General features: G+C 53.0%; 7 protein-coding genes and 1 non-coding gene across 8 annotated transcripts; 3 read left to right on the top strand and 5 right to left on the bottom strand.

The window, feature by feature from the left end:
* Positions 1-1,712: 1,712 nt before the first annotated feature.
* Positions 1,713-4,099, top strand: ugp1 (UTP glucose-1-phosphate uridylyltransferase; the record flags this gene model as incomplete). The annotated part of the gene is made up of 2 exons (XM_040941304.1): positions 1,713-1,811; positions 2,636-4,099. The coding sequence occupies 2 exons, from the start codon at positions 1,713-1,715 to the stop codon at positions 4,097-4,099; spliced, it is 1,563 nt and encodes a 520-aa protein (XP_040801113.1).
* A 1,186-nt stretch (positions 4,100-5,285) lies between these two features.
* Positions 5,286-7,850, top strand: BO72DRAFT_468683 (Zn(II)2Cys6 transcription factor; the record flags this gene model as incomplete). The annotated part of the gene is made up of 6 exons (XM_040946918.1): positions 5,286-5,459; positions 5,619-6,218; positions 6,374-6,525; positions 6,578-6,754; positions 6,813-7,157; positions 7,217-7,850. The coding sequence occupies 6 exons, from the start codon at positions 5,286-5,288 to the stop codon at positions 7,848-7,850; spliced, it is 2,082 nt and encodes a 693-aa protein (XP_040801112.1).
* A 582-nt stretch (positions 7,851-8,432) lies between these two features.
* Positions 8,433-12,374, top strand: BO72DRAFT_448171 (uncharacterized protein). The gene is made up of 3 exons (XM_040944724.1): positions 8,433-9,564; positions 9,649-10,415; positions 10,474-12,374. The coding sequence occupies exons 1-3, from the start codon at positions 8,761-8,763 to the stop codon at positions 11,888-11,890; spliced, it is 2,988 nt and encodes a 995-aa protein (XP_040801111.1). The 5' UTR covers positions 8,433-8,760; the 3' UTR covers positions 11,891-12,374.
* A 337-nt stretch (positions 12,375-12,711) lies between these two features.
* Positions 12,712-12,806, bottom strand: BO72DRAFT_t143. The gene has a single exon. It is a non-coding gene; the product is annotated as a tRNA-Pro (tRNA).
* A 630-nt stretch (positions 12,807-13,436) lies between these two features.
* BO72DRAFT_448170 (uncharacterized protein) lies at positions 13,437-17,618 on the bottom strand. The gene has a single exon (XM_040944723.1). The coding sequence runs from the start codon at positions 17,266-17,268 to the stop codon at positions 13,768-13,770; it is 3,501 nt and encodes a 1,166-aa protein (XP_040801110.1). The 5' UTR covers positions 17,269-17,618; the 3' UTR covers positions 13,437-13,767.
* Positions 17,619-19,483: 1,865 nt separating this feature from the next.
* Positions 19,484-21,248, bottom strand: BO72DRAFT_509821 (TDT family transporter; the record flags this gene model as incomplete). The annotated part of the gene is made up of 5 exons (XM_040949347.1): positions 20,930-21,248; positions 20,504-20,872; positions 20,146-20,442; positions 19,701-20,031; positions 19,484-19,645 (listed from the first exon to the last, which is right to left on the bottom strand). The coding sequence occupies exons 1-5, from the start codon at positions 21,013-21,015 to the stop codon at positions 19,484-19,486; spliced, it is 1,245 nt and encodes a 414-aa protein (XP_040801109.1). The 5' UTR covers positions 21,016-21,248.
* On the bottom strand, positions 21,249-25,556 carry BO72DRAFT_111421 (uncharacterized protein). Its single transcript, XM_040938952.1, has 6 exons — positions 24,946-25,556; positions 24,726-24,887; positions 24,617-24,673; positions 24,477-24,560; positions 23,682-24,417; positions 21,249-23,621 (listed from the first exon to the last, which is right to left on the bottom strand). Exons 1-6 carry the CDS (start codon positions 25,256-25,258, stop codon positions 21,389-21,391), a joined length of 3,585 nt encoding a protein of 1,194 aa, XP_040801108.1. The 5' UTR covers positions 25,259-25,556; the 3' UTR covers positions 21,249-21,388.
* Positions 25,450-27,451, bottom strand: BO72DRAFT_111474 (alpha/beta-hydrolase). The gene is made up of 4 exons (XM_040938953.1): positions 27,172-27,451; positions 27,004-27,112; positions 26,649-26,949; positions 25,450-26,587 (listed from the first exon to the last, which is right to left on the bottom strand). The coding sequence occupies exons 1-4, from the start codon at positions 27,350-27,352 to the stop codon at positions 25,856-25,858; spliced, it is 1,323 nt and encodes a 440-aa protein (XP_040801107.1). The 5' UTR covers positions 27,353-27,451; the 3' UTR covers positions 25,450-25,855.
* Positions 27,452-27,502: the final 51 nt, after the last annotated feature.

The following is a 27,502-nucleotide window of genomic DNA, read 5'->3' as shown; positions in this document are numbered from 1 at the left end:
TCTAGTCACTTACTCTGAAAGAAGAGTTTCAGGAGGTAGACTCGTAGTCGACTACGTAGCTTCTTGCCGGTCTGGTCTCGTTCAAATTCAACTCCAGTTTGGTGACGAGGTTTTTTTGGTGGGGCAAGCCAGATTGAACCCTGAATTTGAGAAAAAGGGGGGGGGGGGGGAAAGAAAGTGATCAAAGCACTGTGCTGCACTGATGGGTCTAGAAGGGGATGGAAAAGAAGCACCGGCTGTCAGATGATGTCTTCTGGTACGGAGAACTACGTACTTCATAGGGAAATAGGGAGGTTGTGGATGTGTGGATGTGGATGTGTTGGAGGCGACTTGCATGACAGTTGTTCATCTGCAATGCTGTCTGTCTGTCTGGTTGTCTGTCGGTGCCCTGGAATTCAATTGATGGGTTTGTCTGGTTTAGACGAGGGAGGGGTAGATCGGTAGGCTATGTGTATGCGTATGTGTATGTGTATCTAGATCGACGAGAAGAGAAGAGATCGGATGGGTGTATTGATCCGATCATTCTGTCACGGATTTCTGTCTGGACTGAGTGACTGAGTGGTTAACTGCTTGGAATGGCGGTTAGCTCTTGTGAATCGGAAGTGGAAGAGGGAGAGCTGAGGGGAGGAACAAGAGGATCAAGCCTGGACCATTACCACTGGGCAGTAGTGGTGAACTGGGAGAAGTGAGAGAAGAACAACTACTGGAAGCTACTGACTGGAGTACTAAGAATAGCGCCCCTCTTTTCGCTGCCCCTCCCGACCAAGGAAGTTAAGAAACATTTGTTGGGCAAGTCATGAAGGCTGAAGTTGTCCCTATCAGCCTGTCAGGTATTGTCACGGGCTCCCTTCCCCTGAGACTACGGATTAGTGTGGATTAGTGTAAGATTGGTTATGACTCGGTATCCATAATCTGCTGCTCTCCTGAAAAATCCCCCCCTCTTCCACTTCCACTTCCACTTCCACACCCCCACTTTGTCCCGCCGAAAATAAATAACCCAAAGCCAGCCAGACTTAAGACATCGTCATCGTTGATCCAAGAAGGAGAAAAAAAAAAGAAAAGTGTACTAATAAATAACCTCTCATCCTCATCCAAGCTGGTTGAGTCGCTTTAGTTTTTTTTCTCCCTTTCCTCTCTGCTCTTGAATCCTTCATCATCTCTAATCTCTCCTCCGCCTCTTCCTCCCTCTCCTCTATCTCCCACTCTCCAGTAAGTAACCGTACAGTTCAGTACTCTGAACCTCTCTGAACTCCCCCTCTTCTCTTCCCTCCCGTTCTCATTCCCCCGCTCTTCCCCTGGTCGGTGGTGGTTCTCGTCGCACCAATAGTTGGGTCCATGACGGCAATCTGTCGACATCGACCAGCCCTTTATCCAACCTACCAATGCGATCGACATACACCCCAAACACACAGACACACAGACACACAGACACACACCCTAATGGGCGTTGTGGCGAGATTCCATCATCATTAAAAGGACCACCCGTTGGAACCACTTTGAACCACTTTGCCCGGTTTCAGCTGCTGTTGATACACCTTTACATCTTAAGGTACCTAAACTAACCAACTGTCGCGGATCCACAGTAGTAGCAGCTTTCTGTCCTCCACCTTCTCGCATCTCCTCCCCTCCTCACAAACTTCGTCTCTTCAATCTCTCTCTCTATCTCTCTCTCCCTCTCTTTCTCCATCCTCCCCGGAATCACTACCTTCACAATGGCCTCCAAAGCTTTGCCCACTCACCTCAGAGCTCCTGCCGGCGATGCCAGCTCCGGCTCGTTTGGCAAGCACCACGGAAAGTCCCAGTCTCACATGGTAAGTTCGACTTTGATTCTTCATTATCGTGCTCTTGCCTTGTGTCGTCCCAAACCTCCATCCGCCAGGTGGAAAGTGCAATGAAAAGAGTGCGCCTGCCAGACCAAATAGCCTGCTACTGGTGTGGTAGAGGAAGAACCAGGTTCTTCTTTTCTCTCACAACTGTTATCCTCTCCACCACCATCATATCGCATATCCATACTCCCTTCAAGCAAATGCCAGTCCTTGACTGTACCGTTGCCTTCTGGGCTTTGCCTTTCATTCTCATTGCTTTTATCGCCTACAATATCACCTACCGAACCTTCGCCAGAGCACCTATCATCATTTCGGCCTCCCTGTCCCCACTCACCCTTTTCGGCTTGTGGGGGTTTGTTGACTGGGATCCCCTCATTGATTGCCTCACCTTGACCTGCTCCTCTTGCTGTTATCCACTCCTGTTCTATTTCGCTCTCATAGAGGCGCTGTACCTCGCGCGGCTACTTGTGATTTGTCAGACCATCACCAATAGCCGCTTCGGCCGCACTTTTCTGTTGTTTCTTTTGGCTGTGTTCTTTGACAGAACGCAGCAATTTTCTCCCTTGGACATCCTGAGCCTTTTTTGCCAGCTCATCGGCTCGGGTCAGATACGGGATCTCCTGACCAGCCGTCTCCTCATTCGTCTGGCCTGGCAAGCCCTCTTCTGGACAAACTTCCACTTTCTAGGGTGGTTGCAAAGAGCGGCCCAGTCTGTTTACTACCTGCGAATGGGACGACGGAAAATTGCACTCTGGACTTCTGCGGCCATTGTTTCCATAGTTTCGATACTAATGAGCATGGATATCCAGGCCTTCGAAAATGCCTCCACCAGCGTGGCTGCCTCGCAGATGCGCAACGCCCTGAACGCCCTCGCCGAGACTGTTCCCGATGCCACGGAGCGCAAGCGCTTCGAGGCTGAGATGGACAACTTCTTCGCCCTCTTCCGCAGATTCCTCAACGACAAGGCCAAGGGTAACGAGGTCAACTGGGACCGCATCGCCCCCCCCCAGCCCTCTCAGGTTGTTGGCTACGATGAGTTGGGCGCCGAGGCCTCGGTCGAGTTCCTGAACAAGCTGGCTGTTGTCAAGCTCAACGGTGGTCTGGGTACCTCCATGGGATGCGTTGGCCCCAAGTCCGTCATTGAGGTCCGTGAGGGCATGTCCTTCCTGGATCTCTCGGTCCGTCAGATCGAGCACCTCAACCGCACCTTCAACGTCAACGTTCCCTTCGTCCTGATGAACTCCTTCAACACCGACCAGGACACTCAGTCCATCATCAAGAAGTACCAGGGCCACAACGTCGACATCATCACCTTCAACCAGTCCCGCTACCCCCGTATCATCAAGGACTCCCTCCTCCCCGCTCCCAAGTCCTTCGATGCTCCTCTCCAGGACTGGTACCCCCCCGGACACGGTGACGTCTTCGAGTCTCTCTACAACTCTGGTACCCTCGACAAGCTCCTTGAGCGCGGTGTCGAGTACATCTTCCTCTCCAACGCCGACAACTTGGGTGCCGTCGTGGATCTCCGCATCCTGCAGCACATGGTGGACACTCAGTCCGAGTACATCATGGAGTTGACCGACAAGACCAAGGCCGACGTCAAGGGTGGTACCATCATTGACTACGAGGGCAAGGTCCGCCTGCTCGAAATCGCCCAGGTGCCCAAGGAGCACGTGAACGAGTTCAAGTCGATCAAGAAGTTCAAGTACTTCAACACCAACAACATCTGGATGAACCTCCGCGCCATCAAGCGGGTTGTTGAGGAGAACGAGCTGGAGATGGAGATCATCGCCAACGAGAAGTCCATCGCCGCGGACAAGAAGGGCGAGGCCGACCAGGCCATCTACCAGCTGGAGACTGCCGTCGGTGCCGCCATCCGCCACTTCAAGAATGCTCACGGTGTCAACGTCCCTCGCCGTCGTTTCTTGCCCGTCAAGACCTGCTCGGACCTCCTGCTGGTCAAGTCCGACCTCTACCGCCTGGAGCACGGCCAGCTGGTCATGGACCCCAACCGCTTCGGTGGTGTCCCTGTCATCAAGCTCGGTTCCGACTTCAAGAAGGTCTCGGACTTCCAGAAGCACATCCCTAGCATTCCTCGCATTGTCGAGCTCGACCACCTCACCATCACCGGTGCTGTCAACTTGGGTCGCAACGTGACGCTCAAGGGTACCGTCATCATTGTTGCCACCGAGGGCAGTACCATTGACGTTCCCCCGGGCTCTGTGCTCGAGAACTGTGTCGTGCAGGGCAGCCTGCGTATCCTGGAGCACTAGATGGGTGGTTGACGTGTGGAGATTCAGTTCTCACCCCGATGGTCCGGGGACTCAGAGGCGGAACTGGCATGGACTGATAGATCTGTCTATACTAGCAGCGGGGGGAAACGAGTTTTTCTCCTGTCTGCATCATACTTTTTCTGATTGAAAAGATGTTGTGATTCACATATTTCCAGGTAGCTTTCCACCACGGCCATGGCTTCGGGGCGGGAGTCAAACTTCTAGTTTAGTTATCCAGCGACCTGCTCTCTTCTGTTCCCTTCCCCATTCTGCCTGAGGTCTGCATATGTTCGTCTTGTTATTTAGTGTTGTTCTAATAGGAAAGCATTCGGACGCCACTCCTGGGGCGCCAGCCTGCTGGGTCCAAGGTGGCACTCCCAGGAGAAAAGTGCCGAATGTGGACCAGGGTTAGTTAGTTAGGAGATATCACCGTACGTAATATCCAATTCTTCTGTTGATTCCATCCATCTTTCTTCAGCCCATACCGTTTTCCGTTTCTCCGAAAATTAAGTTTGTACCTCCGATCCATCCTTGTTTTCTGAAGGATTCTTTCAAGTATGAGCATAACTTTGGCTGTTTTGGCTGTTTTGGCTGGTCTCGACTTGACATGTGATTGTCCGACTCATCCCATCCGGGACTGGCTTCCACCTCCCGTTGGTCTTGGACACTTTCTCCGGACTCTCCAAGCTGCAATCAACTTGCTCGACGGACAGCAGAACCATAGCAGAACCACAGCAGAACCACATGCCATGAATGGCCTCAGGTGTCATCACCGTCACCCCCGTCACCTCCCGTCACCTCCATCTCGAAGCGGATACTCCTCCCCAGATGTGCCATGGTGATTGGCATGTTGCAGCCATGCATAATCGGCTATAATTCTCCCCCGCTCGACCTTTTATGCTCGGACAAGGTTTCCTGACGCCTCTAACGTAGGTGGTACCTTGAACTTGTACGTCATCACCAGGTCAACTGGAAGTCTCCTCATGTCTCAGCAGAGAAAGAGATTTTCCGACAGGGTAGGCAGCTCTTTGGCCGCTCGCGTTCCTTCCTCGACTCCGCGTGCCCTGTACCGACCAGATCTGCGTTCTATGTACAGTTCCGCACCGCACCGCACCACACCACACACCACACCACACTACACCACATCAACAACACCACCACCACCAATAGTCTCATTCGGGGCATGATGAGTGAATTCGGCAGCCAACATCGCCAGATTGCTCCCGGACCTTCCCCTAGCAAGTCAGAGAAACCTCCGTCGCGGGAGAGCTCGCCCGACAGAACGTTTCCCACCCCAGGCGATGGCTCAAAGAAACGAGTGTCAATGGCATGTCTGGCCTGCAAGAAGTCCAAACGCAAGGCGAGTCCCCCACCTGCGTGTGCTACTGCATCTATAAGTTGTGTCGGTTGAATAAATGTTATCACCCCATCAGCGAAATGTAGCAGCTGCTCGCCACGCCTTTCCCCCCAACCGTCCCGGCAAGGAGCCGTTGTTGACATAGAACACGACCTTTGACAGTGCTCTGGAGTGCCGCCGTGTGATAACTGCCGGGCCTTCAACCGACAGTGTATTTTCGACGAGACCTTGGACCAGCGACGAAGAGTGGCCGCTAAGCGCACCGCCGATGAGCTGAGCTACCATCGGGACATGTTGAATGACCTGCTGAAGGTGATGCGCGCCGAGGATCACTCCTACGGGCTGCAGCTGCTGGAGATCATCCGGAATGATGCCTCGGCCGAGGAGATCCGTGCGTTCATTGACGAGATCCTGGGCCAGGATGGTGGAGACAGCAAGGTAGGGGAAGAGGCCGGGTGCAAGCTGGAGGAGGTCCGCCGCGTGATTGACGTGGAAGGGGCCGGGCCTTCTTTTCGCCCCAAGGTGATGGATATACATTATCTTTGTGACGAGGTGCCGTACCGCGTCCCCGCCAGACCATGGACAACAGTGACTGAGGATGCAGACCTCGTCTCACATTTGGTGTCCTTGTATTTCACCTGGGACTATCCATTTCATGCCTTCCTCGACCGCGATGTCTTCCTCGAGCATATGCGACGGGCCAATCCCCAGTCGGAGTTCTGCAGCCCATTCCTGGTGAACGCTCTGCTCACGAATGCATGTGTAAGCTTTTCCCGTTTTATCGTTCTCTGTTTCGCTCCTTCTTTCTGCCTCCAGTGGTCGACGCTTTAGACAAAAATTAAGATGGAATATCAATGCTGAACTATCGCGCCTCTCGGATAGCTTACGATCGCAGACTGACTGAGGGAACTATGCAGCACTTTTCGGACTACTCCGAGGCATACGTCGATCCGGGGGATGTTGTGACCAAGGGAGTCGATTTCCTGGCAGAAGCGGAACGTTTGAGGGAGGAAGAACCTGTGAAGTTGAGCCTGGCTTACTTGCAAGGCACACTTTTGCTATACGAGAGGTAAGTCGGTTAACCGGTCACTATCAAACTCAACGCGTAACCGATGCTCGAGGTATTCGATGTCGGGCAAGGATGACCTTGGGTATCGCATGCTCCACCAAGCCATCCAGACCGGTCATTCCCTAGGGTTAATCGGACCGAGGAGCCCTAGTCTCATCCCAGGGCAATTACCCGGCGATATGGAGATCTCGGTCAAGCGATCAGCCTGGGGCCTATTTCACATTGATACGTGAGTCGTTCCATCCCGGTTTGCCGCTGACATTCTGGGGTCTGAGCTGTCTTCTTAGGGTTGTGCATGCCGAGTTCTTACGTCCGAGCTTGATAGACAAAGTCAACTTCCAGCGACCGGACCAACATCATCAAGAGGATTCGAACCTGTGGGTGCCATACCCTTCTCACCGACCCGCCCGGGCTTCCTATCTGAGCCAGTATTTCGATCACTCGTGTGATCTCTGCGAAATCGCCAGAGACATCTCTCAGACCCTTTTCTCGCTCGACGGGGGCGTGGTGTCTGTTGAGCACCAGCATAGGACCAAAGAACGGCTCTTCGAAAGGCTTCGTGGTTGGTACGCAACGTTGCCGGACGTGTTTGAGCCATGCCGTAGACCGCCCCCTTATATCATATTGCTGAGGTGTGCTTGAAGAAAGGTCCGACACGCGCGGAATGGCCTCTCGCTGACGACAGTCTCAGAATGCGCTACCATACCTTGGTCATCGGTTTGTTCTCCCACAGCACCGGAGGGACTGAACGCAGTCCTGGATCCGAAGCCCCCCAAACGCCGGAGAGTCCACCAGGCTGCAGTCCGCCCCTGAAATACAGTGCCCCCAGTATTGTGCAGTCTGCCGCACGTGCCATATCTGCGCTGACCCTCCTCCATCGACGCGAATACGGGGTCAGCCGCGCGCATCACTTTGCTTTGTACGCGATCAATCTGGCCCTGTTCACGTTGCTCGACCCCGAGTCCTTTGATATCCTTGACCAGGACTTTCTCTCCTTAGCCAGCTCCTTCTCTAGCATTGCTAGTCGCTCCCCGTTGGGTCAAAGTCTGTTCCACATGTTCCGTCAGATGGTACGCGCCCGGGGCCAAGGCCAGCACCTGCGGGGATCGAATCTCGTTTCGGATGAGCTTAAGGCGCTGTTCGACGAAGAGTCCACGTCGCCCTCCCGGTGGGATGAAAACGCCAAGGGACTGGATAAGCTTGGGACGGATGAACGCTATGGTGGGCTTATAGAGGGGGAACCCAGTCTTTTTGAGATGCTGGACCGGTATGAAAGCTTGAGCCTGGGCAAAGATGATATTGCTTCCGGGCGGATACGGAGATGAATGAGATTTTTCTTGTTGTTATTGCCGATGTTTGGGGACGATGCTGCCATCCCCTCTCCCCCCTCTGATTAATTAAACCCAAAATACCCCCTTTTATTGGTGTGTTATTGACCACAGAGTTCTGTGCAGTCTGCGTTGAAAGACTTCAATGAATGCAATGAGAATGGTTTGAAAAAGAAGGAGAAGCTACTTCCGTACACCCTAAGTGTATACTAAGCAATTCATACTACTCTCCGTGAGTAGCTTCCTAGAGTAGCTTAATTCTAATTTAGTTTAGTTGAATTTGATTTGATTCAATATAATTCATTTATATTTTTCTTTTTTTCTGTAGTAGCTGGCATAATCCCTGCTCTGGATAAACTTATCCCCATGTATTGCCACTCTTCTATGCATGTAGAGAATTGATAGACAATCGGCGTCGAGGCCAGTAATACAAGTAATTCCCCGACGATCGAGCAACTACCTCAACATGATTGCATGATTGAAAGGGATGTAGATCAGCATTTTAGGTGGCTTAAACCAGCTACGGTACGTACATGTAAATACAAACTATACATTTGGTAGAATTTCGAAGGTAAGTTTGGGGATGACATCATTTGCCATAAACTTTCCACCCACATTCCATCCATTCCATCCTCTCCATCCTTTCCATCGCCTTTCTCTCGCCTTCGCTTCACACTACACTTACTCACTTCTCATTTACTCATTTACTCATTTCCTCATTTCCTCATTTCCTCACGTACTCACTTCCTCGCCCCCTCAATCCCTCCAGGCTCCCTCAATCAAGCTTGCGCGCCACTTGCTATTTTGCCCCCCTCTTCTATTACTCGTACTCAGTATCTTGCCTCCCCCCAATTGCATGCTATATCTCAAATGGGCTATACTCCTCCTACCCCCGATTTAATGCAGCATGGAGGACTCGTCGGGCTCATTCTTCCTCGGTTTTTCGTCCGTCAATGATTCCGAGTCGCGCACTGACAACACCACTGCCACCACCAGCACCGATCCCACCACTTACACCAACACCCCTAGCGGCAGCGGCAGCAGCGGTGTCGGCGGTGCCGGTGGAGGAGCAGGGGGATTCATCAGCAGTCGAAGTGGGAGCTCCGACTGGTCTTGGGAAATCAGAAGCAATTCCGCCTTGCCCCCGGGCTTGCAACCTCAACCTGCACCTACTCATGCCGCCAACTTCCCAGTCCCCTCGCACTCTCTACCTCTCCCTTCTCCCCTCCCGACTACGACAACTATCACCAGCACTGCCTCTCGACATCCCAACAAGCGCGAACGCTCGGAGCACCAGCACCAGCACCAGCACCAGCAGGAGCAATCCCGCTCCCGCAACCGTCCCATAGCTCGTCATCAATCCTCCTCCTCGTCGTCCCACGATATCGCCATCGCCGGCCTGTCCAGACTGGCCGGCAAGGTGGCTATCCCCCGCACCACGAGCTTCAACAACCAGACCCAGCGCCGTCGGTCCACGCGGGCATGTGAACCCTGTCGCCTGCGGAAGATAAAGTGTGAGGGGGACAAGCCCATCTGTCGCCAGTGTGCCGATCACAATGTGACCTGTACCTATGTGGAAGTGAAGCGGGTGCGGGACCAGAAGAAATTGGGATCGTTGACCAGTAAGGTGGGGATCTATGAGCAGCTGTTAAACGAGGTGGAGCGCACCGCGGACGAAGATACCGCGAGGAGGATTCGGAGGGCGCTGAGGGTAAGTCTCTTCGCTAGTTTTCTGAGTCGCGGGTTGAGTGTCACTTCTTTGTCAGCTGGATGAAGCATGCTAAAAGTGTAGTAGCTGCGGGTCTCCGACGGGACGACGCCAGAAGAACCACCGCCGAATGAGAACGAGGGGTCTGAGTCGGATTCCTCGTCCATTGGCTCGCTCAATGAGTTGGATACGGTGGAAGAGGATTTGAACCGCAGTGACCGGGCCGTCGCGACAGGGTTCTTTGGGAAGAATTCGGAAGTGTCCTGGTTGCAGAAGCTGGAGGACGAGGCCGAGCTGCGCCACCTTCAAATGGAGGAACTTCATGAGGCGGACAGCAACGACAATGCGTCGGACGGGCAGCAGCAGATGCAGCAGCTCCTGCTGGTCCCGCAGCCAGCGCAGAAGCAGGAAACGCCCGTTGCCGCGATGAACTACTACCTGGATGACCTCGACATCCCCGTCATGGCGGATGTCGACCCGTACGCGCTCCCGCCCAAGGACGTTGCTAACCGACTCTTCCGGCTCTATATAGAGAGCGTGCATCCGTCCTTCAACGTGATCAGCAAAGTGTTCTTTGTCTCTCAGTATTCGCAATTCGTCATTCAGGGGAATCGGCAGATTGAGCCGGGCGATCGGTGGCGAGCCGTCCTGAACATGATCTTCGCCATCGGGAGCCGCTTCTGCCAGTCGGTGTATGGGAAGAAGGGGGGTGACTACGATGATGTGGTGTATCTGAATCGGGCACGGAAGCTGACCCTGGGCGAGAACGTCATCTTCGAGCACGCCAATCTCCAGCAGATCCAGGCGGAGTTCTTGGTGGCGTTCTACTTCCTTTCCATGTGTCAGGTCAATCGGTATGTTCCAGTCCTGCGTTCCGGAGGCGAACTTCGAGTACTGACGAAGTCATTTCAGCTCCTTCAAGTTTTCGAGCATGGCCTTTCGGTCAGCCGTTTCACTGGGCATAAACCTCCGCCTCGAGAATAGTGGCACGTCGCGGGCTGCCAAAGAAGCTCGCTGTCGTCTGTGGTGGTCGATCTATCTCCTCGAGCATCTCCTGACGGCCATCACCGGCCGAGTCTCCTGCGTTGGGGAAGGCCTCAGTGCGACACCACTGCCTATCCCATTCGAGGAGGAGGCCTGGAACAGCCCCGAAGTTCGGCCCATCTTAGAAGATCCCGCTCTTCAGATGAGCCGTCTCAAGCTCACCATCCTTCAAAACGAACTCGAAGCAACCACCACGGCCTCGTGGCTCGCAACCTGTGCGCCCAGTCCGTCCCTCTTCTTCCACCTCCTCGTGGATCTCTGCAGTATCACGCAGGCTATCATCAACAAAGTCTATAGCATCCAAGGCTTGCGCGACCGCGCCAGCCAGGTTGAACAGCGCATTCGCAAATACGATCACACCCTGAAAGTCTGGCTCATGAAAGTCCCGGCGCCGTACCGGTTCACCGTGAGCGACCAGGACGATACGTTTTATATCCTCCCGGACCTGCAGAGATCCCACCAGCGCGAACGGATATCTCTCGCCATCAGCTATTACAGCGCTCGCATCACACTCTCGCGGCCGTGTCTCACCCGCTCCGGCCTCAAGTCCGGGTCGATGTCCCCCAACCCGACGCTTGCCTCCTCCTCGGCCCAGAACGCCTCCCACAATTCCTCTGCACGGAGCCAGTTCCGCAATGAGATGGCCCGCAACTGCGTCCACTCCGCCTGCTCGCTCCTATCCGTCTTGCCGGAAACCCCCAACCTTCCCTGGCTGGTCTCGGTCACCCCCTGGTGGTGTATCCTACACTACATCATGCAGGCCACGACCGCGCTGCTCCTCCACCTGTCGTGCTGCCCGCCCGTGCTGCCGTCGACCGGCGGCGAGGAGTACGTCGACACCACCTCCAGCGCCATCTCGAACCACCAACCGCCCACGGCGCTCGCCGACATCCACACCATGACCCGCGAGATGAAGAAGGCCCTCCGCTGGCTCCACCACCTGTCGTTCACCCACACCGCCGCGCGGCGCGCGTTCCGGCAATGCTACAGCGTCGTGCAGCGGATCGCCCCGAGCATTGGGATTGACATTAGTGATATCCCGGACGGAAAGGACCTTCCGGTGGATGAGGACCCTTTCTCCCAGAAGGATGAAGAAACTTTGGCCCGGAAGGACGATGATGACACTTTTTCTCAGGGGGATGAGGAAGACACTTTCGCCCGGAAGGGCGATGAGGGCACTTTCCCCAAGAAGGACGTGGAGGACTACGAACCAACCGCCATGCAAATCGACGAGGAACCCCCGGCCCTTGAGATCGACGGTCAAATCGATGGTCAGATGGAATAGTTGCTGTGTATACGACACCACAGGGAAATCCTTGTTCCAGATATTATGTAGATATATATAGTCGATCAACTTTCCGCCCGGAGTTTATTTTCAAAGCCAAGCGAGCGAAATAGTATCTGTCATTCAAGAGCGAGGCGTATCAATTTCTCAGTCTTGCGTTGTGGTCGTCTGTTTCCGTTTGGTTTGTTTTTTTGTGTGCGTGTGTGTGTGCGTTTCGGATAAGCCTGCTTGACCTTGTTTCTCAATGTTCTTGAAATCAACGGCCCAGTCCCTCAAATCTGTCCCTCTAGCTCGGTCTTGTTGCACTGTCTGTCCTATATGGATGGGGCCAATCTTGGTCAAGCCGGTCCCTTCACTTGTCTGGCTGGGTTGTTTTACTGTTTTACTGTTCGCAGTAGGTAGGTAGGTAGGTAGGTATATATACGACTTTGCGATCTCGGTGGCGTGTACCGTACCTAGTGCTGCCTCCTACCTTCCTATCCACTCAAGTATACGATGGCAAAAAGAAGTTCCCTGTAGTCGGTGAACCAACCCCTTAAACTTAATCTTGTTTACCTTGAATCTCTAATATAATCAATTGCCCTTCCTTCCGTGGTATACATACAGAAGTATACATTCCAACCATGCGTCCCCCCCCCCTTCTCTGAAGCATAGCCTTCCCGCATATAAAAACCTCACTCATACACATACACACACACACACACACACACACAAGCCACCCCCACCCAACCAACCCAGCCAAACAAAAAAAAAAGAAGAAACCCCTCCCCCGCCCTAGCAAGAAAATCCCAGTCCCTGGGAAGGGAAAAAGAAATCAGGCAGGCCCGAGCCGCGGATCGAACGCGGGACCTCTCGCAGATATGCTTGGGGTTTAGGAAATCCCTAAGCGAGAATCATACCACTAGACCACCCGGGCTTGTTGTTGCAACTCCCGACAGAAGTTAGCTACATTACGCTAACGTAAGGTGGTAGGGATGGCAAGTTAGCAGAACTTGGAACTGGGTGTCATTGTTACCTACTCCGTACCATACGGACAGGACACAATATGTGCTATGTACTTAGTATGAGGGCCCCGGGCTCGGCTGGCTGGGTCCTTCCCGAAGTGGCAGCAGCCCTAGACTACTACCTAATAGTTAGTTACCTAGTACCTACCTTACTAACCGCCCGCGTGGAACCTAAGGTAACTGGTCTAGGTACTGTACTAGGCACCTAAGTTAAGTAACTTAGCTTGGTATTCCGTACAGTACTTTGGATGATGCCGAGGGTTGCACACTCTCCCCCCTCCCCCCCCCACCCCCCCCAATCTCTCTTCTTTTGCAAGGATCATTATGTTGATCTTCTGCTGTAATAGACGCCTAGGCAATCATCTGGTTCTCTTGACTAATTCCGGAAATTGTGAGTCGGTGAGTCGGGCGCCTATCCGTATGATCTCAGTGATTCGAAGGGACCCCGAGATAAACGACGAATATATCAACCGAGCTTGGGCTGGCAGGATAACATTCGGAATCTGGTGATATCACTGCGAACCTGGCCTCGACGAAATCATATATACTTCATTGGTTATGTCTTCTATGCTATGCTATGCTAATAGACACCGAAGCAGGCTAAAGGCGCGACTCAACAGCGCACAAGACAGTAAAACCGAACGCGGACCCCGGTAGGCTTCATATGTAAGACGGGGTCGATAAGTTAATTGCTATGTCATCAGGGATAGAAACAAGGGGAACAAGCCACTAGTATACTAGGCATAAACAAAAGTGAATACAACGCTGAGGATACATCCCAAAAAAATCCAGTGTGGGGTTGGTGATTAAATAGTAACAGGTAAAACCGGGCGGACGTTAGCGGCGTGCATTACAACATCGATGAAGACGCCGTTACATTTGCTGAGGCATGATAAAAGCACGTTTTCGGGGATCGTCGTCCACAGGCGCGCTACGCTTCTGAGACGGATTGAGGGTCATTGAATCGGTGGTTTGAGGCTGGACATGAGGGTGAAGCTGAGGGTGAAGGTTGAAGTGCGGGTGCTGGTGAGCATGGGCATGTGCATGGGGATGTGTTTGTGCCTGGGCTTGCATCTGATGGGCTTGCAACTGATGCGCCTGGGGAAGATGGGGTTGCAGATGTGCTTGTGGTTGCAACTGCATTGGACGAGAGGCTTGTTGATGCACTTGATGCACCTGTTGCTGCTGCGGTTGCAGCTGTTGGGCGTGGGCTTGCGTATGAGCAGGAGCATGAGGCTGATGTTGAGCTTGCATCTGGTGGCTTTGCATATGCGGAGACTGCAACTGATGGGCCTGCATATGCGGGGACTGAATCTGATGGGCCTGGAGATGAGGTTGGGGCTTGACCTGCATCTGGTGTATTTGAAATTGAGGCTGCACCGCAGTTTGAGCCTGTTGATGATGTGCAGGAGGTTGTTGAAGCTGGAACTGATGCAAGTGCTGATGCTGAGGCTGGGGCTTTGCATGGGCCTGAGCTTGCGGCTTGGTTTGACCCTGTGGCTGAGCTTGTGGCTGCTGGCGAGCTTGTTGCTGTACTTGTGCCTGAGCCTGCTGTTGAGCATGCTGTTGTTGATGAGGATGTTGAGCCTGGTGTTGGACATGCTGAGCTTGCTGAGCTTGCTGCTGCTGCTGGTGGAGATGAGCTTGCTGCTGAATCTGTTGCTGGTGAAGGTGAGGATGCTGTTGAGCCTGCTGTTGCAGTGCCTGGTGAGATTGAGGCCGAGTCTGTTGCGGTTGTTGATGTTGCTGCTGCTGCGCTTGCACCTGTTGCTGTTGTTGCTGAGGCTGTTGAGGCTGGACTTGCATCAACGGTGTTTGCTGTTGCGGCCGCTGCGGTTGCTGATGTGACTGTTCCTGCTTGATCTGCGCCGATTCCCCTGCAGTCTGGTCAGGTTTGACCCCCTCAGCTAGGGCTTTGGCTTGCGCTTCCGCCTCCTCTGCTGCCTTTCGTGCCAACACATCCGCCTTTCGGGGCCGCCCGCGAGGGCGCCCCGTACCCGGTTTAGACGAGGGTTTCTTAGGTGGCCGAGGCTTCGGGGGCTGATCGCCGCTCACCTCCGTCTTGCGTGGCCGTCCACGACCGCGCTTTTGTGGAATGATGGTTCCATCAGGCAAGACAATCGGAGGCAGAGGAGGGAGCTTTGGTCGCTTCTTCTTGGGAGGGGGTGGTGGCAAGGGATTTCCATCGGGACCAAGGGCTGGTGGTGGGGGAGGGAGGGGAACCGTGATGGGTGTACCATCAGGGCCAATGATCGTGGTGGTCTCCTGCGGCTTCTTGGGCTTCTTGGGCTTGCGAGGTTTTGGCACCTCCCCAGGAGCGAGCGGCTTGCGAGGACGACCCCTCTTTTTAGGAGTTTGACCATCAACTTGGGAACCCGAAGGAGCTCCCGCGACAGACCCGGGAATGGCATTATGGACAGCACCAGGAAGAGACCCCGAACTAGTCCCAGGGACAGCGCTATGGGCAGCGGCACCTTGAGCGGAGCCGGCAGCAGTGGCAGCAGCCGAAGCGGGAGCCACGTTAACGGGGGCCATGGCAGGGGGTTTGGCAGGGCTGCTAGCACCAGGCTGTTGTTGGCTTGAAGGCCCTAGTTGAGCTTGAAAAACGGGATGAAACTGCCCGTTAATGTGCACCCCAGCGGGGACTGGCGATGCAGCGGGCTTGGCCTGTTTCTTCCGTGGCTTACTAGGTGCTGCCTTTTTCTCCGCAGTGGAGGTGGATGACTGTGGCGGACGCTGCTGCTGGGATTGAGTCTGAGCTTGAGTCTGAGGCTTGGTCTGCGGATGGGCCTGAGGCTGGGCCTGGGGTGGGTTCTGCGGCTGGGTCGGAGTTTGAGCCTGCGGTTGAGCCTGCGGTTGACGAGCCGGGGGTTGTATTTGGTGGTGCTGAATGAACTGATGTTGCTGCTGCGGTTGCTGATGCATGATATTGTGCTGTTGCTGATGTTGTGGCTGCTGCGGTTGCTGCGACTGCTGCGGCTGTTGATAATGATGTTGATAATGATGGAACTGGAGCTGTTGCGGTTGGGATTGGAAAGGTGATCGCTGAGCATGCTGCTGCTGGAAACGGGCCTGCTGCTGTTGCTGATAAGTCTCTTGCGTTTGTTGCTGTTGCTGAGCCTGCTGCTGCCGTTGGGCGGCTTCTTGTTGGGCCTTGAGTTGAGCTTCCTGCTGAGCTTTCCGCTGCTGGGCTTCTTGCTGGGCCTTCAATTGCGCCTCTTGTGCCTTGAGTTGTTCCTGCTGCGCCTTGCGCTGGGCTTCTTGCTGGGCCCTGAGCTGAGCTTCTTTTCGCTGCTGGGCTTCTTGCTGGGCCTTGAGCGCGGCTTCTTGTTGTGCTTTCAACTGCGCTTCTTCCTGAGCCTTACGCTGGGCTTCCTGCTGCGCTTTTAAAGCCTCCTGCCTCCGCTGCTCTTGCAATTTCTGTTGAGCTTCTTCCTGTGCCTTGCGTTGAGCCTCCAATTGAACCTGTCGCTGAGCTTCGGCCTGGGCCTGTCGCTGCGCCTCCTGCTGCGCTTTCAGATGAGCTTCCTGCTGAGCCTGCTGTTGCTGCTGAAATGTCTGCTGCGCATGCTGCTGATACGGCGACTGCTGGGCCTGGGTCTGATAAGGAGAGGCCTGGTGCGGAGATTGCTGATATTGCGCATGGAACTGAGGCAGCTGCTGAGCCTGCGACTGGTACGGAGATGCCTGCTGAGTCTGTTGAAAAGGCGATTGGTGGAATTGATGCGTGGCTTGGCCGGCCCCGAGCATTGGCGACGCGGCCGCGGGAGTGGGCGTTTGCGCATTGGGAAGCGAATGGGCGCTCTGGCGCTGCTGCTGCAGATGTTGCTGCTGGAGCCGCTCGAGCGACTGCTGAGGGGACGCGATACCCATGGTGTGCGCATGGGGCGACATGGCCGCCTGCGCATTCATGGCATGGGAGCGATAATTGGCCATGGGGTTCATGTTCCGCTGAAGACTCTGCAAGGACAGGTAGGGATCCTTCAATTGGCCGATCGAGTCGGCATTCCGGGACAGCAGATCGGACGAGCCCTGCGGGGTGAAATGCCCCGGGAAGGAGTTGAAATGTCCCGCCGTATTGAGGCCGACAAGCGGACTGGATGAGGCCGGGGTCATTTTGCGGGGATCCGGGGAATGAGCGGCCAATTCGGTCTGCGTATGGGCGCGAAGCAGAGAGCTATTGCTGGTCAATCCGGCGCCATGATGAGGATGGGTTGCGGTGGCCGCATTCATGGACGGGGACTGCAGCTGGTGGTGGTGAGGATGTTGATGTTGTTGCTGCTGCTGTTGTTGATGTTGAGGATGATGATGCTGGGGATGCGCATTCTGCTGGGGCGCCCGTTGCTGATGGAACGGAAGACCATTGTAGCCCATCATCTTCGGGGGAATGTATCAGACACTAATCCCACCCGAAGACAATTGCGTGGCTATTTTCCTGAATATAGGATGAGCGTGGTGGTGCTGATATGCTGATATCAAATCAACCAGAGTGATAATACTCGGGGGGAGGCGACGAACATGTGACCACCGCGTCGGCAGGAAGCGACACGGTTACGGGGGCGGTCGGGCGGGCGGTCTGTGATGGTGGTGGTGGTGGCGGTGGTGTTTGCTGACCAAGGCGGAGTGGGTGAGTACGAGTACGTACTGTACGTGCCGCGATGGAGAGTGACTTGACTTGGACGGGACGGACTGACCTCACCCTCACACACACCGGGGGCAAGGAGGGGAGGGGGGAGGAGGAGGAGGAGGAGGGGGGGGGGCCCTTGGAGGGGTGGCGAGAAAGCCAATTCCAGACCAAAACTCCACCAGCTCTTCTTCAACAATGGAGATGGTGGAAGGTCGGAAGCCCGATGACAGCAAGAAAGAGAGAGAGACAGAGAGAGATGGACGAACCTGAGCAGTAACTGCAATACAGGATCGGAACAGTTGATGACAGACACGCGCACGGGGGCGCGTCTGCAACTCTCTTCTTTTTTTTTTTTTTTTTTCTCTCTCGGGCTGGGGAAAATAGAAAATGAGAAAAGCGGCCGCTGTGACGATAACAATTAAATGCGGAATAAGCAACGATCCCGGCTCGATTCCCAATCCGGAAGCGACAGACGGACGAAGGGCCTCAGGCTGCCACAGGCTGTCAGGCTACTAGTAAAAGGGCGGTACGGAGTACTGTACGGTCAGTACCAGGCAAGCAAGCAGATCAAGCAGGCAAGTAGGCAAGCAAGCAGGCAAGCAGCTTGCTGGTAAGGCTAACAGTAATGACGGACAACAACCGTTTCTCTCCCCGGGAAACTACGGTCGATCCACAAAGACCAGCCGCGCACTTGGTTGGGAAGGGGGAGAGGAAAAAAGAAAGGGTAAAAAAAAAGAAGGCGAGAGCTGAAAAAAAAGGGGGGGAAGGGAAGAGAAAACTGGAGGGAAAAACAGAGGAATGCCCAACAAGCTGAATGCAAGGTGTGAACAGTCGGTCGCTCTCCCACAAGGCAATGACAATAATCAGAACAGAGATTCCCTCTACTCTGCACTCACCACAAAAGATAATAGTGATCCCAAAACCACTCTTCAAGCAGTCAATCAATCAATCAATCAATCAATGAATCGAATTAGAGATACTTGGGGGGAATCTGGGAATGGATCGTGAAGTCTGGAGATGGTCGCGCGCGATGATTTGTTTGGGGTTGTGGATGGAACTCCGTCCCTTTTTTTTATTTTATTAAATTTTTTAATTTTTAATTTTTCTGATTTTCCCTCTTTTATAATATTTTTTTTCTCTGCTCTCCGGGGAAATTTGGGATTTTCAGTTTTTTTGCTTGGAGGGGGCGGTTTTATTTGGGGGGAGTGGAGCGGCACGTGACTTGCCGCCAGGCTGGCCAGTCACAGGCCGGGCTTCGTGTCGGGCTTGGACTGGTCGGGCACAAATCGAGATGACGACAAGGATCGCCCGCGGCGGTACACAGAAGATGATGGCATCTTTTACTTGTATACATACTTTGCAGTCCAGGCACAATCCCTCGATATCAACATTAGGAGGGAGTACTACGTAGGTAGGTACTATGTATCCCTCGAAGCCGACAACCTATAAGTTACCTGCCCGTGACGTCTGACAGCAATACAATAACAATGAAGTCCTAGCGTCTTCTGGGTCCCGAACTCCCGAGCATTACTACCAAACACTATAATCTGGTTCCCGCAGGGTGAATAAAATAAATATTCCCTTCCCTGAATTCAAAATAACCAAAACCGTCATCCACCACCACCAAAAAAAATCACCTTAGGAAAAAAAATAAATTTGTTACCCCTAAAATAATTGAACAATTTAAAAAATTATCAGAACAGGAACCACCTAGTAGCCTGCCTGGCTATCAATCAAAGTTTGATCTAATCATTTAAGCTTAATTCGCCCACCTGTTCCTGAGCGCTGTTCGGCGTGCGTGCAGCATGGATGCTAACTGATGCCATACTAACCCATGGATGCCAGATCTCTTTCAGTATCAAGACCTATTTGCGCAAATTATATCTTACCAAACCCACGTGCAAAAAAAAAGAAAAAAAAAGAATGAATTTCCCTTAGATATCAGAAACAACCCCAACAAACTCAAGCACTCTTCGAACCATCATCGACCCCGCGCTGGTCCTCCCCCTCCTTAGCCTTCAAGTCAGCCAAACAAGGCGCAAAGAACAACCGGCCCGACAGCACCCCTTGCAACGTGCCCACGCCCACCACTCCCCACAACACCACCACACAGAGGGAGAGAATCTATTCCCACCCAAAATATTAGCATCCCTTCACACCCAGACCGACCTATTCTTACACGCAGGAAGAATGAAGGGAAAAAAAAACATACCGTGCCCAACACCCTGAAAAACTCCGACGGCAACTCCTTCCCCAGCTGGCAAGTACTCGTCGCAAACACCCCGAGCGGGAAGGTGAACCCCCACCACCCGATATTGAAGGGGAAGCTCCGGCACCGCGCAATCGAGGCAATCGCCAGGAAGAGCCACACCAGGCCGAACGACCAGAGGATCAGGCCGACCATGAAGCCTACCGTGTAGAACACCGGCCCAGACCCAAATCCGGAGTCCAGCGTCAGCGTCTGGGTCTGCGGGAAAATCGTCTGCGCCGCGCTGCCGAGTTTCATAATGCTACACCATGGTTGAAGGCGTTTCAGTTAGCCCATTCATTTCTTGACCACCACCCAGGGGTTGAAAAGGGTTGTAAGCGATATAGGGGCGTGGAATCTTTTAGCAGGCACTCACCCGAATCCGCCCTGTCCGAGAGGGCCCAGGGGTAGGAAGACGCTCACGATCACCGCCTTGGGGGGCAATTTGTGCAGCGTGAGTCGTTGGAGGTAGATCACCATGACCATGAGGGCGAGCGGCAGGCCGATGCCCCACAGGATGTAGCTCACGATGACCGTCCACAGGGCGTGCTGCGGGTTGGGGAGCACGTCCGCGACGATGGCTCCCGACGACGCGGCAACGATACAGCTGACGATGGGCAGAAGCCACACCGCGGTCATCGATGAAAGCTGGGTCTCACTCCCGTGAGCCATCCTGATCGCCGGCGAAATGAGCGTGGCTGCTAGAGAATCAAAGGTTGCGAAAGGCCGCTTACAACAGAAAAGGTAATGACAATGCCGTGATCACGGAGAAGACAGCATCGAAGATCCACAGTCCCCAAGCAAAGTTCCGGCTCCACTCGCCCCAGGCCGGGACACAGACGAAGCAGAACATGTTGATGATGGTGGCGAATCCCATCGGAAAGGTGCCGATGAACATCGACTGCACAGGGTGTCTGATCATCGCGAAGAAGATCTCCGGGTACAGCGTGTAGCGGAGAAGTGTGATGATACATCCGGTCGCAAAGAGCAGGACATTCAGGGCGAAGATCGCGACGGAGATCCAGTAGAGCCATTGGCCGTTGTAGGGCAGGGTGTTCAAGAGGACGGACACTATTCCAGTGCCCATGGTGACGGAGAACCAGCTGGATCCAGGTCAGCTGTTGCGTCTCACAGAAGCCATTCTGACCAGGCAATCATACGAGGGAGTGAAATGACGGACAACCCTCCTCCAACCCACATCATGTTTGGAGGGTTCGATGGGTGTAGAATTGCTTTGGCAGGCCATAACTACTGGCAGTTGAAGGGCGAAAGTCGGCAATTGGCGGAACGCCACCCACGACTTGATATACACCAAGCTGAGTGGGTTGTTCCAGAATAAAGATATGGATATGTCGATATGTCGATATGTGTAGCAATCAGAAATAGAATTTACCAAGAATATAAGGTATTTTGGAGAACTTCAAGAAGGTGAGTCACGTTCTCCTGAATCCGTTGTACTCGACAGTATGTAATAATTCGGCCGAGTAAAAGCAGGATGGAACGGCTACAGTCGGCGACTCGGCGACTACCGTAGAACGGCGACTGCGGCAACTACTCCGTATGTATGTATTGTATGAACCCGGTCCCTCCTAAACAACCACAACAACACAACAAATTCATCAGTTCCAACTGGAGCTGTACGAACTGCCACTATCGTATGAGCTGCTCCAATATGAATCGCTCGAGCCACCGCCACCAGACGAACTGCTTGAGTCACCGCCGCATGAGCTGCTTCCTCCGGCCGAACTGCTGCTATACGAGCTAGAGCTACCCCCTCCATAGGAACTACTCGAGTTGCTACCGTGGTAGCTACTGCCACTACTATGAGAGCGGCTGCTGAGATACGGGTTCCAACCCCCAGTATAGCCACTGGACCAACCGTCGTGATTGCGACTGCCGTACCCAGAGGAAATTGTACTGGAATACCCGTGCCCTGAACCAGTATGGGCCTCTCCATCTCTAGTAGATTTTGCTGCGCCAGAATCAGTCTTCCGGGTGTGGTCAACATGACCGGGATGTTGATACTTCGAGTGACCTTTCCACGTCGCGAAAGTGGAGTCGTACTGATAGGAGGCTCGGGGGCTACCGTCATTGACCCCAGACTGATTTTGCTTGGACGAGTCTTCGCGACATTCGGTATCCTCTTTGTCTGCTGAACCTGCGTCTCGGGTAGTGGATTGAACATCTCGTTCATCGCCGGCTCCGTAATCGGTTCTGTTTGGATGCACGGTGTCCCGATACGTTGTGTCTCGGTGTTCCTGCACTGGAGCTCCCTCATTGGCTTTGGTTTGCTGGGAGTCATCAATCGAAGGAACACCATGCGACGAATATAATGATTCCGGGCCGGCCATCGATCCAGAGCTGGGTTGAGATTGAAAGTCGCCATCTGCATTGCCAGGGGAAGAGTGAGCAGAGTGAGCAGAGTGATAATCTGCATCAGTAGATGCCACCTCGTCACAGCTCTCATCGACAGAATCGTTGGTATGCAGTCGATCGAGGTCATATAGAAGCCCTTCAAATCCCAGAAAATCCAGATTTGTCGGTCCCTCTCTTGCGTTCTCCGTCCTAGGTAAGGAGAATCTCCCGCCAACATCGGGCCTCCTGGCACGCTCGTTGCGCAAAACTTCGTATTCCTGAATTTGCTCAGGCCGTGGTCGTGAAGCCCACTTAGCGAGAAAGTAATGACTGTAGGTCCCCGCTTCGTAATAGTGGCTATAGGGCTGGGCGCGGTGAATCCCTCCCAGTTTCACCCTTGTCAGTGACGGGTGTGCCTGTCGAGGACCCTTATCCGCAGAATGGAGCCATTGGGTCGCTTGCACGAATTTTTCACTTCGAGCCATGGCCGTCGCTCCTCGGTTCAGGAGAGACAAGGCTGTGAGAACGGTAAGTCGATCACGCATCCAGGAAACATCTTCCATTCCTCGATTGCTTGGCTTCGCTGTGGCGTACATTTGTGGACCCCGCTGGAGATGTAATGCGATTAGAGACCAAGCGTCGAATGGAAATGCCCAGATATGCTTAGCGAGATTACAAGAGCCGCAGAATTTGGGGTGCTGCTGATATGCTTCAGTGCAATCCCAGGGAAAAAGATCCTGGTACTTGTATAATGTACCACCAAACGCGCCCCAGTCGTACCAGTACTCCTGGAGAGTGTCTAGAACATCAGACTCATCATGTCGACCGAAGTGGAAGCGAAGAAGGTACTCCTCGGTCAGTCCTCTGGGAACATCGTATTTCGTGCGGACTTGGCTACGTAGATAGCCGTCCTGTGGACAAACAAAGCTCATGAGATATAACGGTGATACGGCCCCCGAAGCTTGACCCGCCGAAGTCCTCTCAATCAAAGGTTCAAATGAATCCGTGTCAATGAGTGAGTCGCAAAATGATTGACAATTATTACCGATAGCACTCCAGGTAAGTGTTGTACTTGGATCGAGTAACTTCTTTGCAATCCCCTGCAAATAGATATTGACCCTTGTCTCAAGAAGGGCTTTGAGTTTGGCCATTATTTGATCCAGCGCAGCGTCTAGACTCTTGCGCTGTTCCTTGACGGGAAGTCCTGGATGGTCGAAATAACCACGACTAGCCGCCACAATAAGCCATGAAATCCCAGATTCCTGCTCAGCATAGGAAGATCCAGAAATGGCGCCGGTGAAGGGTACCCCGACAACCTGCTTCATGATAGCTTTGTATCGTTTGGGAGTTCCAACGAGGCGCTGCTGCTGCCAAAGGCGTCTCTTGGTGTCGCCGCCAATTGCTAAACTAGGATGACGAGAGCATGGACTGCAGGAATCAGGTCTATCGTGGAAGGTAGGTAGTTCTCTTATAGTAACCAAGGCGCCTTGCTTGGTGCTGCAGTGTTGATCAGTAAGTCTTCCAGAAGCTGATGTATTGAAATAGGTCTATGCTTACTTTGCGACCCCATTTTCAATGACCAGGGGCCCAACTCGTAAGGCCATGTGAACATTGCCAAAAGGGTATTGTTGGGCAAATTGGCGAAAGAATAACGGTATATCTTCGTCTGCCATGGCTTCCTTCACTGAAGCAGTGTTTGTATCCTGGTCACGAGCGAAAGGGACTTCCTTTTCTGTTTCTGGTCGCAAGGGCGGCTGCTTCGAATCGGATTCTCCTTTCAAAGTTACTTTCCTGGCTGGCTCAATTATCCCCTGTGCAGCTGTACCATTTGATTTGACTCGGAATCTGGTCATTTTCTTGTCTTTCTTCCTATGATCACGGACTGTAGACTGTAGACCGTGATATTTTGCGAGCGCGACTCGATTATTGAGCTCGAGTAATTTGCATCTCTTCGCGAGTGGAATTGCAACATGCCGTTCTCCCTTAGAAATTGGAAAGAGGGCACCCGGAAGTCCGGTGCTGTCAAGGCGAGAGACGTCTGCACAATGACATATATTCCGACTTAATGCAGGAGTAATGGCCTCGGCGAGAACGCAGTGCTTGTATGCTTTGACATATTGTTCTCTGCCAAGATAGAGTTTTCGATAACAGTCCTCGCAGACGCTGAGTTGTTTTGCATGGTTCGATTTGCCGCTATGGGTAAACATGCTACCTCGAATGATACTGGAGCAGTCCGAGCATTTAAGAGGCTCAAGTCGGGCATTCCAGTCACTATCAAAACCAGACAGAGTGACTAGAGATTTTGTTAGGTAACTGTACTGAGTGATACATCATGTGGTATTCGGTCCATACGTTGCGGAATGGCAGGCCGAGCCCAGAAGCCAAGGTCTTCTAGAGGTGGACGGTGCTCAATCAGTTTGTCGATATCGAGGAGCCCTGCGTAGGCTTAATGTCAATTGAGATACTCTCAGACTGGTACCCTTTAGACTCACCCGCAGCTTGGAGGAGGATACGTGCCCGCTCCTGGATACCGGAAGATGATACAATGTCTTAAAAGGCCTCATTAGCTTTGGGCGAGAGAAGCAGACAATGACAAACAACCTTCCATGTTCCTTCGCACTTCATCCTTAACATCAACGTTAGTGCTCTGATATTCTACCTGCGCGAGTTTTGTTTTGCGTAGAGCCTCCTTGATTTCAGTGCCGTTCATAACAGAGGACAAGATCTTGTCCTGGTCGGCTGTCATCGCAGTTTTCTCTTCCCCTACATCGGCAGAACAAGTTAGCCCGAGTTTGATTGTAGTAGACAGACAGCGCACTACCATATCGTATCGCAAACGCCCGTGTCTCCTGAGTAACCTGATCGATAAATGTGTCAAAGCCGTGTAAATTGTTATCATGCTCATCATCGACTGCCACATCTGTATACTCTGATTGCTGCCAGGTTTTCAAAGTGCGTATGGTATTTTCGAGCTCGAGCCTAACGCCATACCAGTACAGAGTCTCAAGCTCAGACTGCAAATGTGCGCTAGCAGGCCCTACTAATTTCCACGGGGCTCGGGGAGCATGAGTGATGTTCGGCAGCGAAGATCGCTCGAAATGGTGCCTGAGGCGAATCCCACTCAGGCAAGACATGGTGGCTGTTGCATGAATGGGGGTTTTTTGGATGCCAGTGGGTGCCAAATTGAGGATTGTAAGATTAAAACTCGGCTCCTCCACAATCTCAAGACATCATATCAAGATTGAGAGTCTGAGGCCGCCCCCCCCATACAGCCTGCGGAGTAGGTTTGTTGCTGGGGTGCAAGGCTGGAAAATACGAGGATCGCCAAGGCCAGGCACCGGCCTCGTGCTTAGAGCCCGGGGTATCCGAGGCTGTGCAAAAGTGAGGCTGGATGCCCAGAGTCGCCGAACGAGAAGGATTCGGAATTAGCCCGCTGATTAATGTATACTTTGAGAATGCGACCCCATCTGTCAAATCAGCTAATCTTCCGAGTTGACCCTCGAAACGGCGGTTAATTGTACTGCTCGATCCGATAAGTGGAAAACAGCCTTGTTCTTGTCGAGACTCTAGTGTGTAGCCGTTTTCGCCGACGATGGCAGAGGTTTTCCTGGCGTCACTTATCCTGTTCTTTCGAAGGGCATATTCGATTCTTTCGTGCTGCCTGGAGGCCATATCGATTTATGCGTGCTTTGTTTAAAGGAGGTTCTGTAAGCGATGACATGCTCTTATTATCATGCTTCCCCAATCACCCCGTTTGCCTGACCAGCCAGAAGCTGTCCTACCGTCTGCGCATAGTACTTTCGCTTATGAACGGAAAGACGACAGAATAGCAGTCTGTCAAACTCTTTCCGGGACACCGAGGCAGCGCATAATCGGGGCAAGTGTTCCTGCGAACTTCCTAATCGCATGACCAGGATAACACGGGGCCCAACATGGCTGTAAAGAGAGTGCGGTAATGGCCAGCAACCTTCAGCGTTATCGGAGAATGAACCAGAAGCTTGCTCGCATCCAGCAGCCGCATCTGCGACCACAAGGGATGGATCATTGCGCGACCGTAGTAAGTTCACAAGAGATAAGACATAGTTCTTATCTGCTCTAGTGACAAGGTCGAACTCGTTGATGAGGTTAAAGCATAGATTTGTAGGCGATCTTCGGTGCCTGATGCCATCCATCAACGGTAATGTGACTACTGGTGGGGCACCAAACGTGACGCAAGAGAAGCGTCTTGCGTTCTTGGGAATAGCCTCTGAGATATAGTGGAGAAACAATAGTGAGGCTACGGCACCTCCTGCAGAGTGACCGGTAAAGAGAATGTGACTGCCGGTGTCAGCATGGAGACGACTGTAGGCTTTTATTCTTTCAGAAACGATGGCTTCCAGTGCCATTGCACTATGCAGAAATCCGGAATGAGCCTCTAGCTTGCTCTTGGGCGAGTAATCATCGAGCTCAAAACAGGCAGGTTTCTGATAGAGACAGCCGTCAGAATGATGACCGTCTTAGGTGAGGACAGAAACATTGACTTACAATGAAGTGACTCGCATCTTGTGGCCTGCTGTTGATGTTGACTATATGATCCACAGTACTGGCAGTTCCTCTGATCGCGATCACCAACATAGGCAGAAGCTCATTTCCATTTGATATCTCCTGCAAATCAACCGTTGTGAAAGTAGCAGCCTTGACTGTTCCATTGATAGAAGGCGTAACTTCATGGTCATGTGTCAATACACAATTCTTGATCGTACGTGGGAGGCGGGGGGAAGTAGATTTGTGGGACCCATTCGCGCAGTCCCATGCGAGTGATATGAGCAGAGATTGATCTTGCGAACTTAAGTGCATTAGCTGAAGCCCTTCCCCAACAACTGAGGGGATCCGGCTTTACCATGTCCACTTCTCGTCACATTGCTCAGGGCTCAGCTGCGCGTTGTCATATCTGGATGCTTCATCATCCAAGCGCGTGGCCAGAGCCCGAGCCTGGGCACTGAGATTATCTTCCAGCAGTAGATATTAGCGACGAGCAAGCTGCCTCAGGCTGAAGTCAAGTAGCCACCTTCAAGGTCAATGTCCTTGAGAGAGGCACCAAGGACATCTGATAGCTCTGCTGCTGCCGCAGATGCGCCCTGTAAATTGTCGATGGAGGCAGTTCCTGACGTTGGGGGAGCTGCCGAGGCGCGTAGAGCGGATGCGGTTGAGGTTGGATGGTTCTTGACCAGTTTGAGCAGTCGCTTCATGTTGTTGGTATGCTGGCCAGCTGTGAGGAGTTGTTAAGGACAGAGTAGCAGTTGAATCAAGTAACCAAGCTGATGATCATGCGGGAAACGTAAGTAGAGGTAAGTAGGTATTGTGCAGTAGATAGTATGAGTCGGTAGGTACCTAGTACT

This window comes from Aspergillus fijiensis (assembly GCF_003184825.1).
Source record: "Aspergillus fijiensis CBS 313.89 unplaced genomic scaffold BO72scaffold_24, whole genome shotgun sequence".
Lineage (NCBI taxonomy): Eukaryota > Fungi > Ascomycota > Eurotiomycetes > Eurotiales > Aspergillaceae > Aspergillus > Aspergillus fijiensis.
The sequence above is the reverse complement of the archived record's forward strand: the minus strand, read 5'-3'. Positions and strand labels throughout refer to the sequence as shown.

Bases quoted from the DNA above. Each gene is read 5' to 3' on its own strand.
- BO72DRAFT_448171 (XM_040944724.1), top strand. From the start codon at position 8,761: ATGGAGGACTCGTCGGGCTCATTCTTCCTCGGTTTTTCGTCCGTCAAT. The intron at 9,565-9,648 runs GTAAGTCTCTTC...AAAGTGTAGTAG, and splicing joins GGATTCGGAGGGCGCTGAGG to CTGCGGGTCTCCGACGGGAC. The intron at 10,416-10,473 runs GTATGTTCCAGT...AAGTCATTTCAG, and splicing joins TCCATGTGTCAGGTCAATCG to CTCCTTCAAGTTTTCGAGCA.
- BO72DRAFT_448170 (XM_040944723.1), bottom strand. From the start codon at position 17,268: ATGGGCTACAATGGTCTTCCGTTCCATCAGCAACGGGCGCCCCAGCAG.
- BO72DRAFT_111421 (XM_040938952.1), bottom strand. From the start codon at position 25,258: ATGTCTTGCCTGAGTGGGATTCGCCTCAGGCACCATTTCGAGCGATCT. The intron at 24,561-24,616 runs GTGAGTCTAAAG...AAGCCTACGCAG, and splicing joins TATCCTCCTCCAAGCTGCGG to GGCTCCTCGATATCGACAAA. The intron at 23,622-23,681 runs GTAAGCATAGAC...TCAACACTGCAG, and splicing joins ATTGAAAATGGGGTCGCAAA to CACCAAGCAAGGCGCCTTGG.
- BO72DRAFT_111474 (XM_040938953.1), bottom strand. From the start codon at position 27,352: ATGAAGCGACTGCTCAAACTGGTCAAGAACCATCCAACCTCAACCGCA. The intron at 27,113-27,171 runs GTGGCTACTTGA...TACTGCTGGAAG, and splicing joins CAAGGACATTGACCTTGAAG to ATAATCTCAGTGCCCAGGCT. The intron at 26,588-26,648 runs GTAAGTCAATGT...TGTCTCTATCAG, and splicing joins AAGATGCGAGTCACTTCATT to AAACCTGCCTGTTTTGAGCT.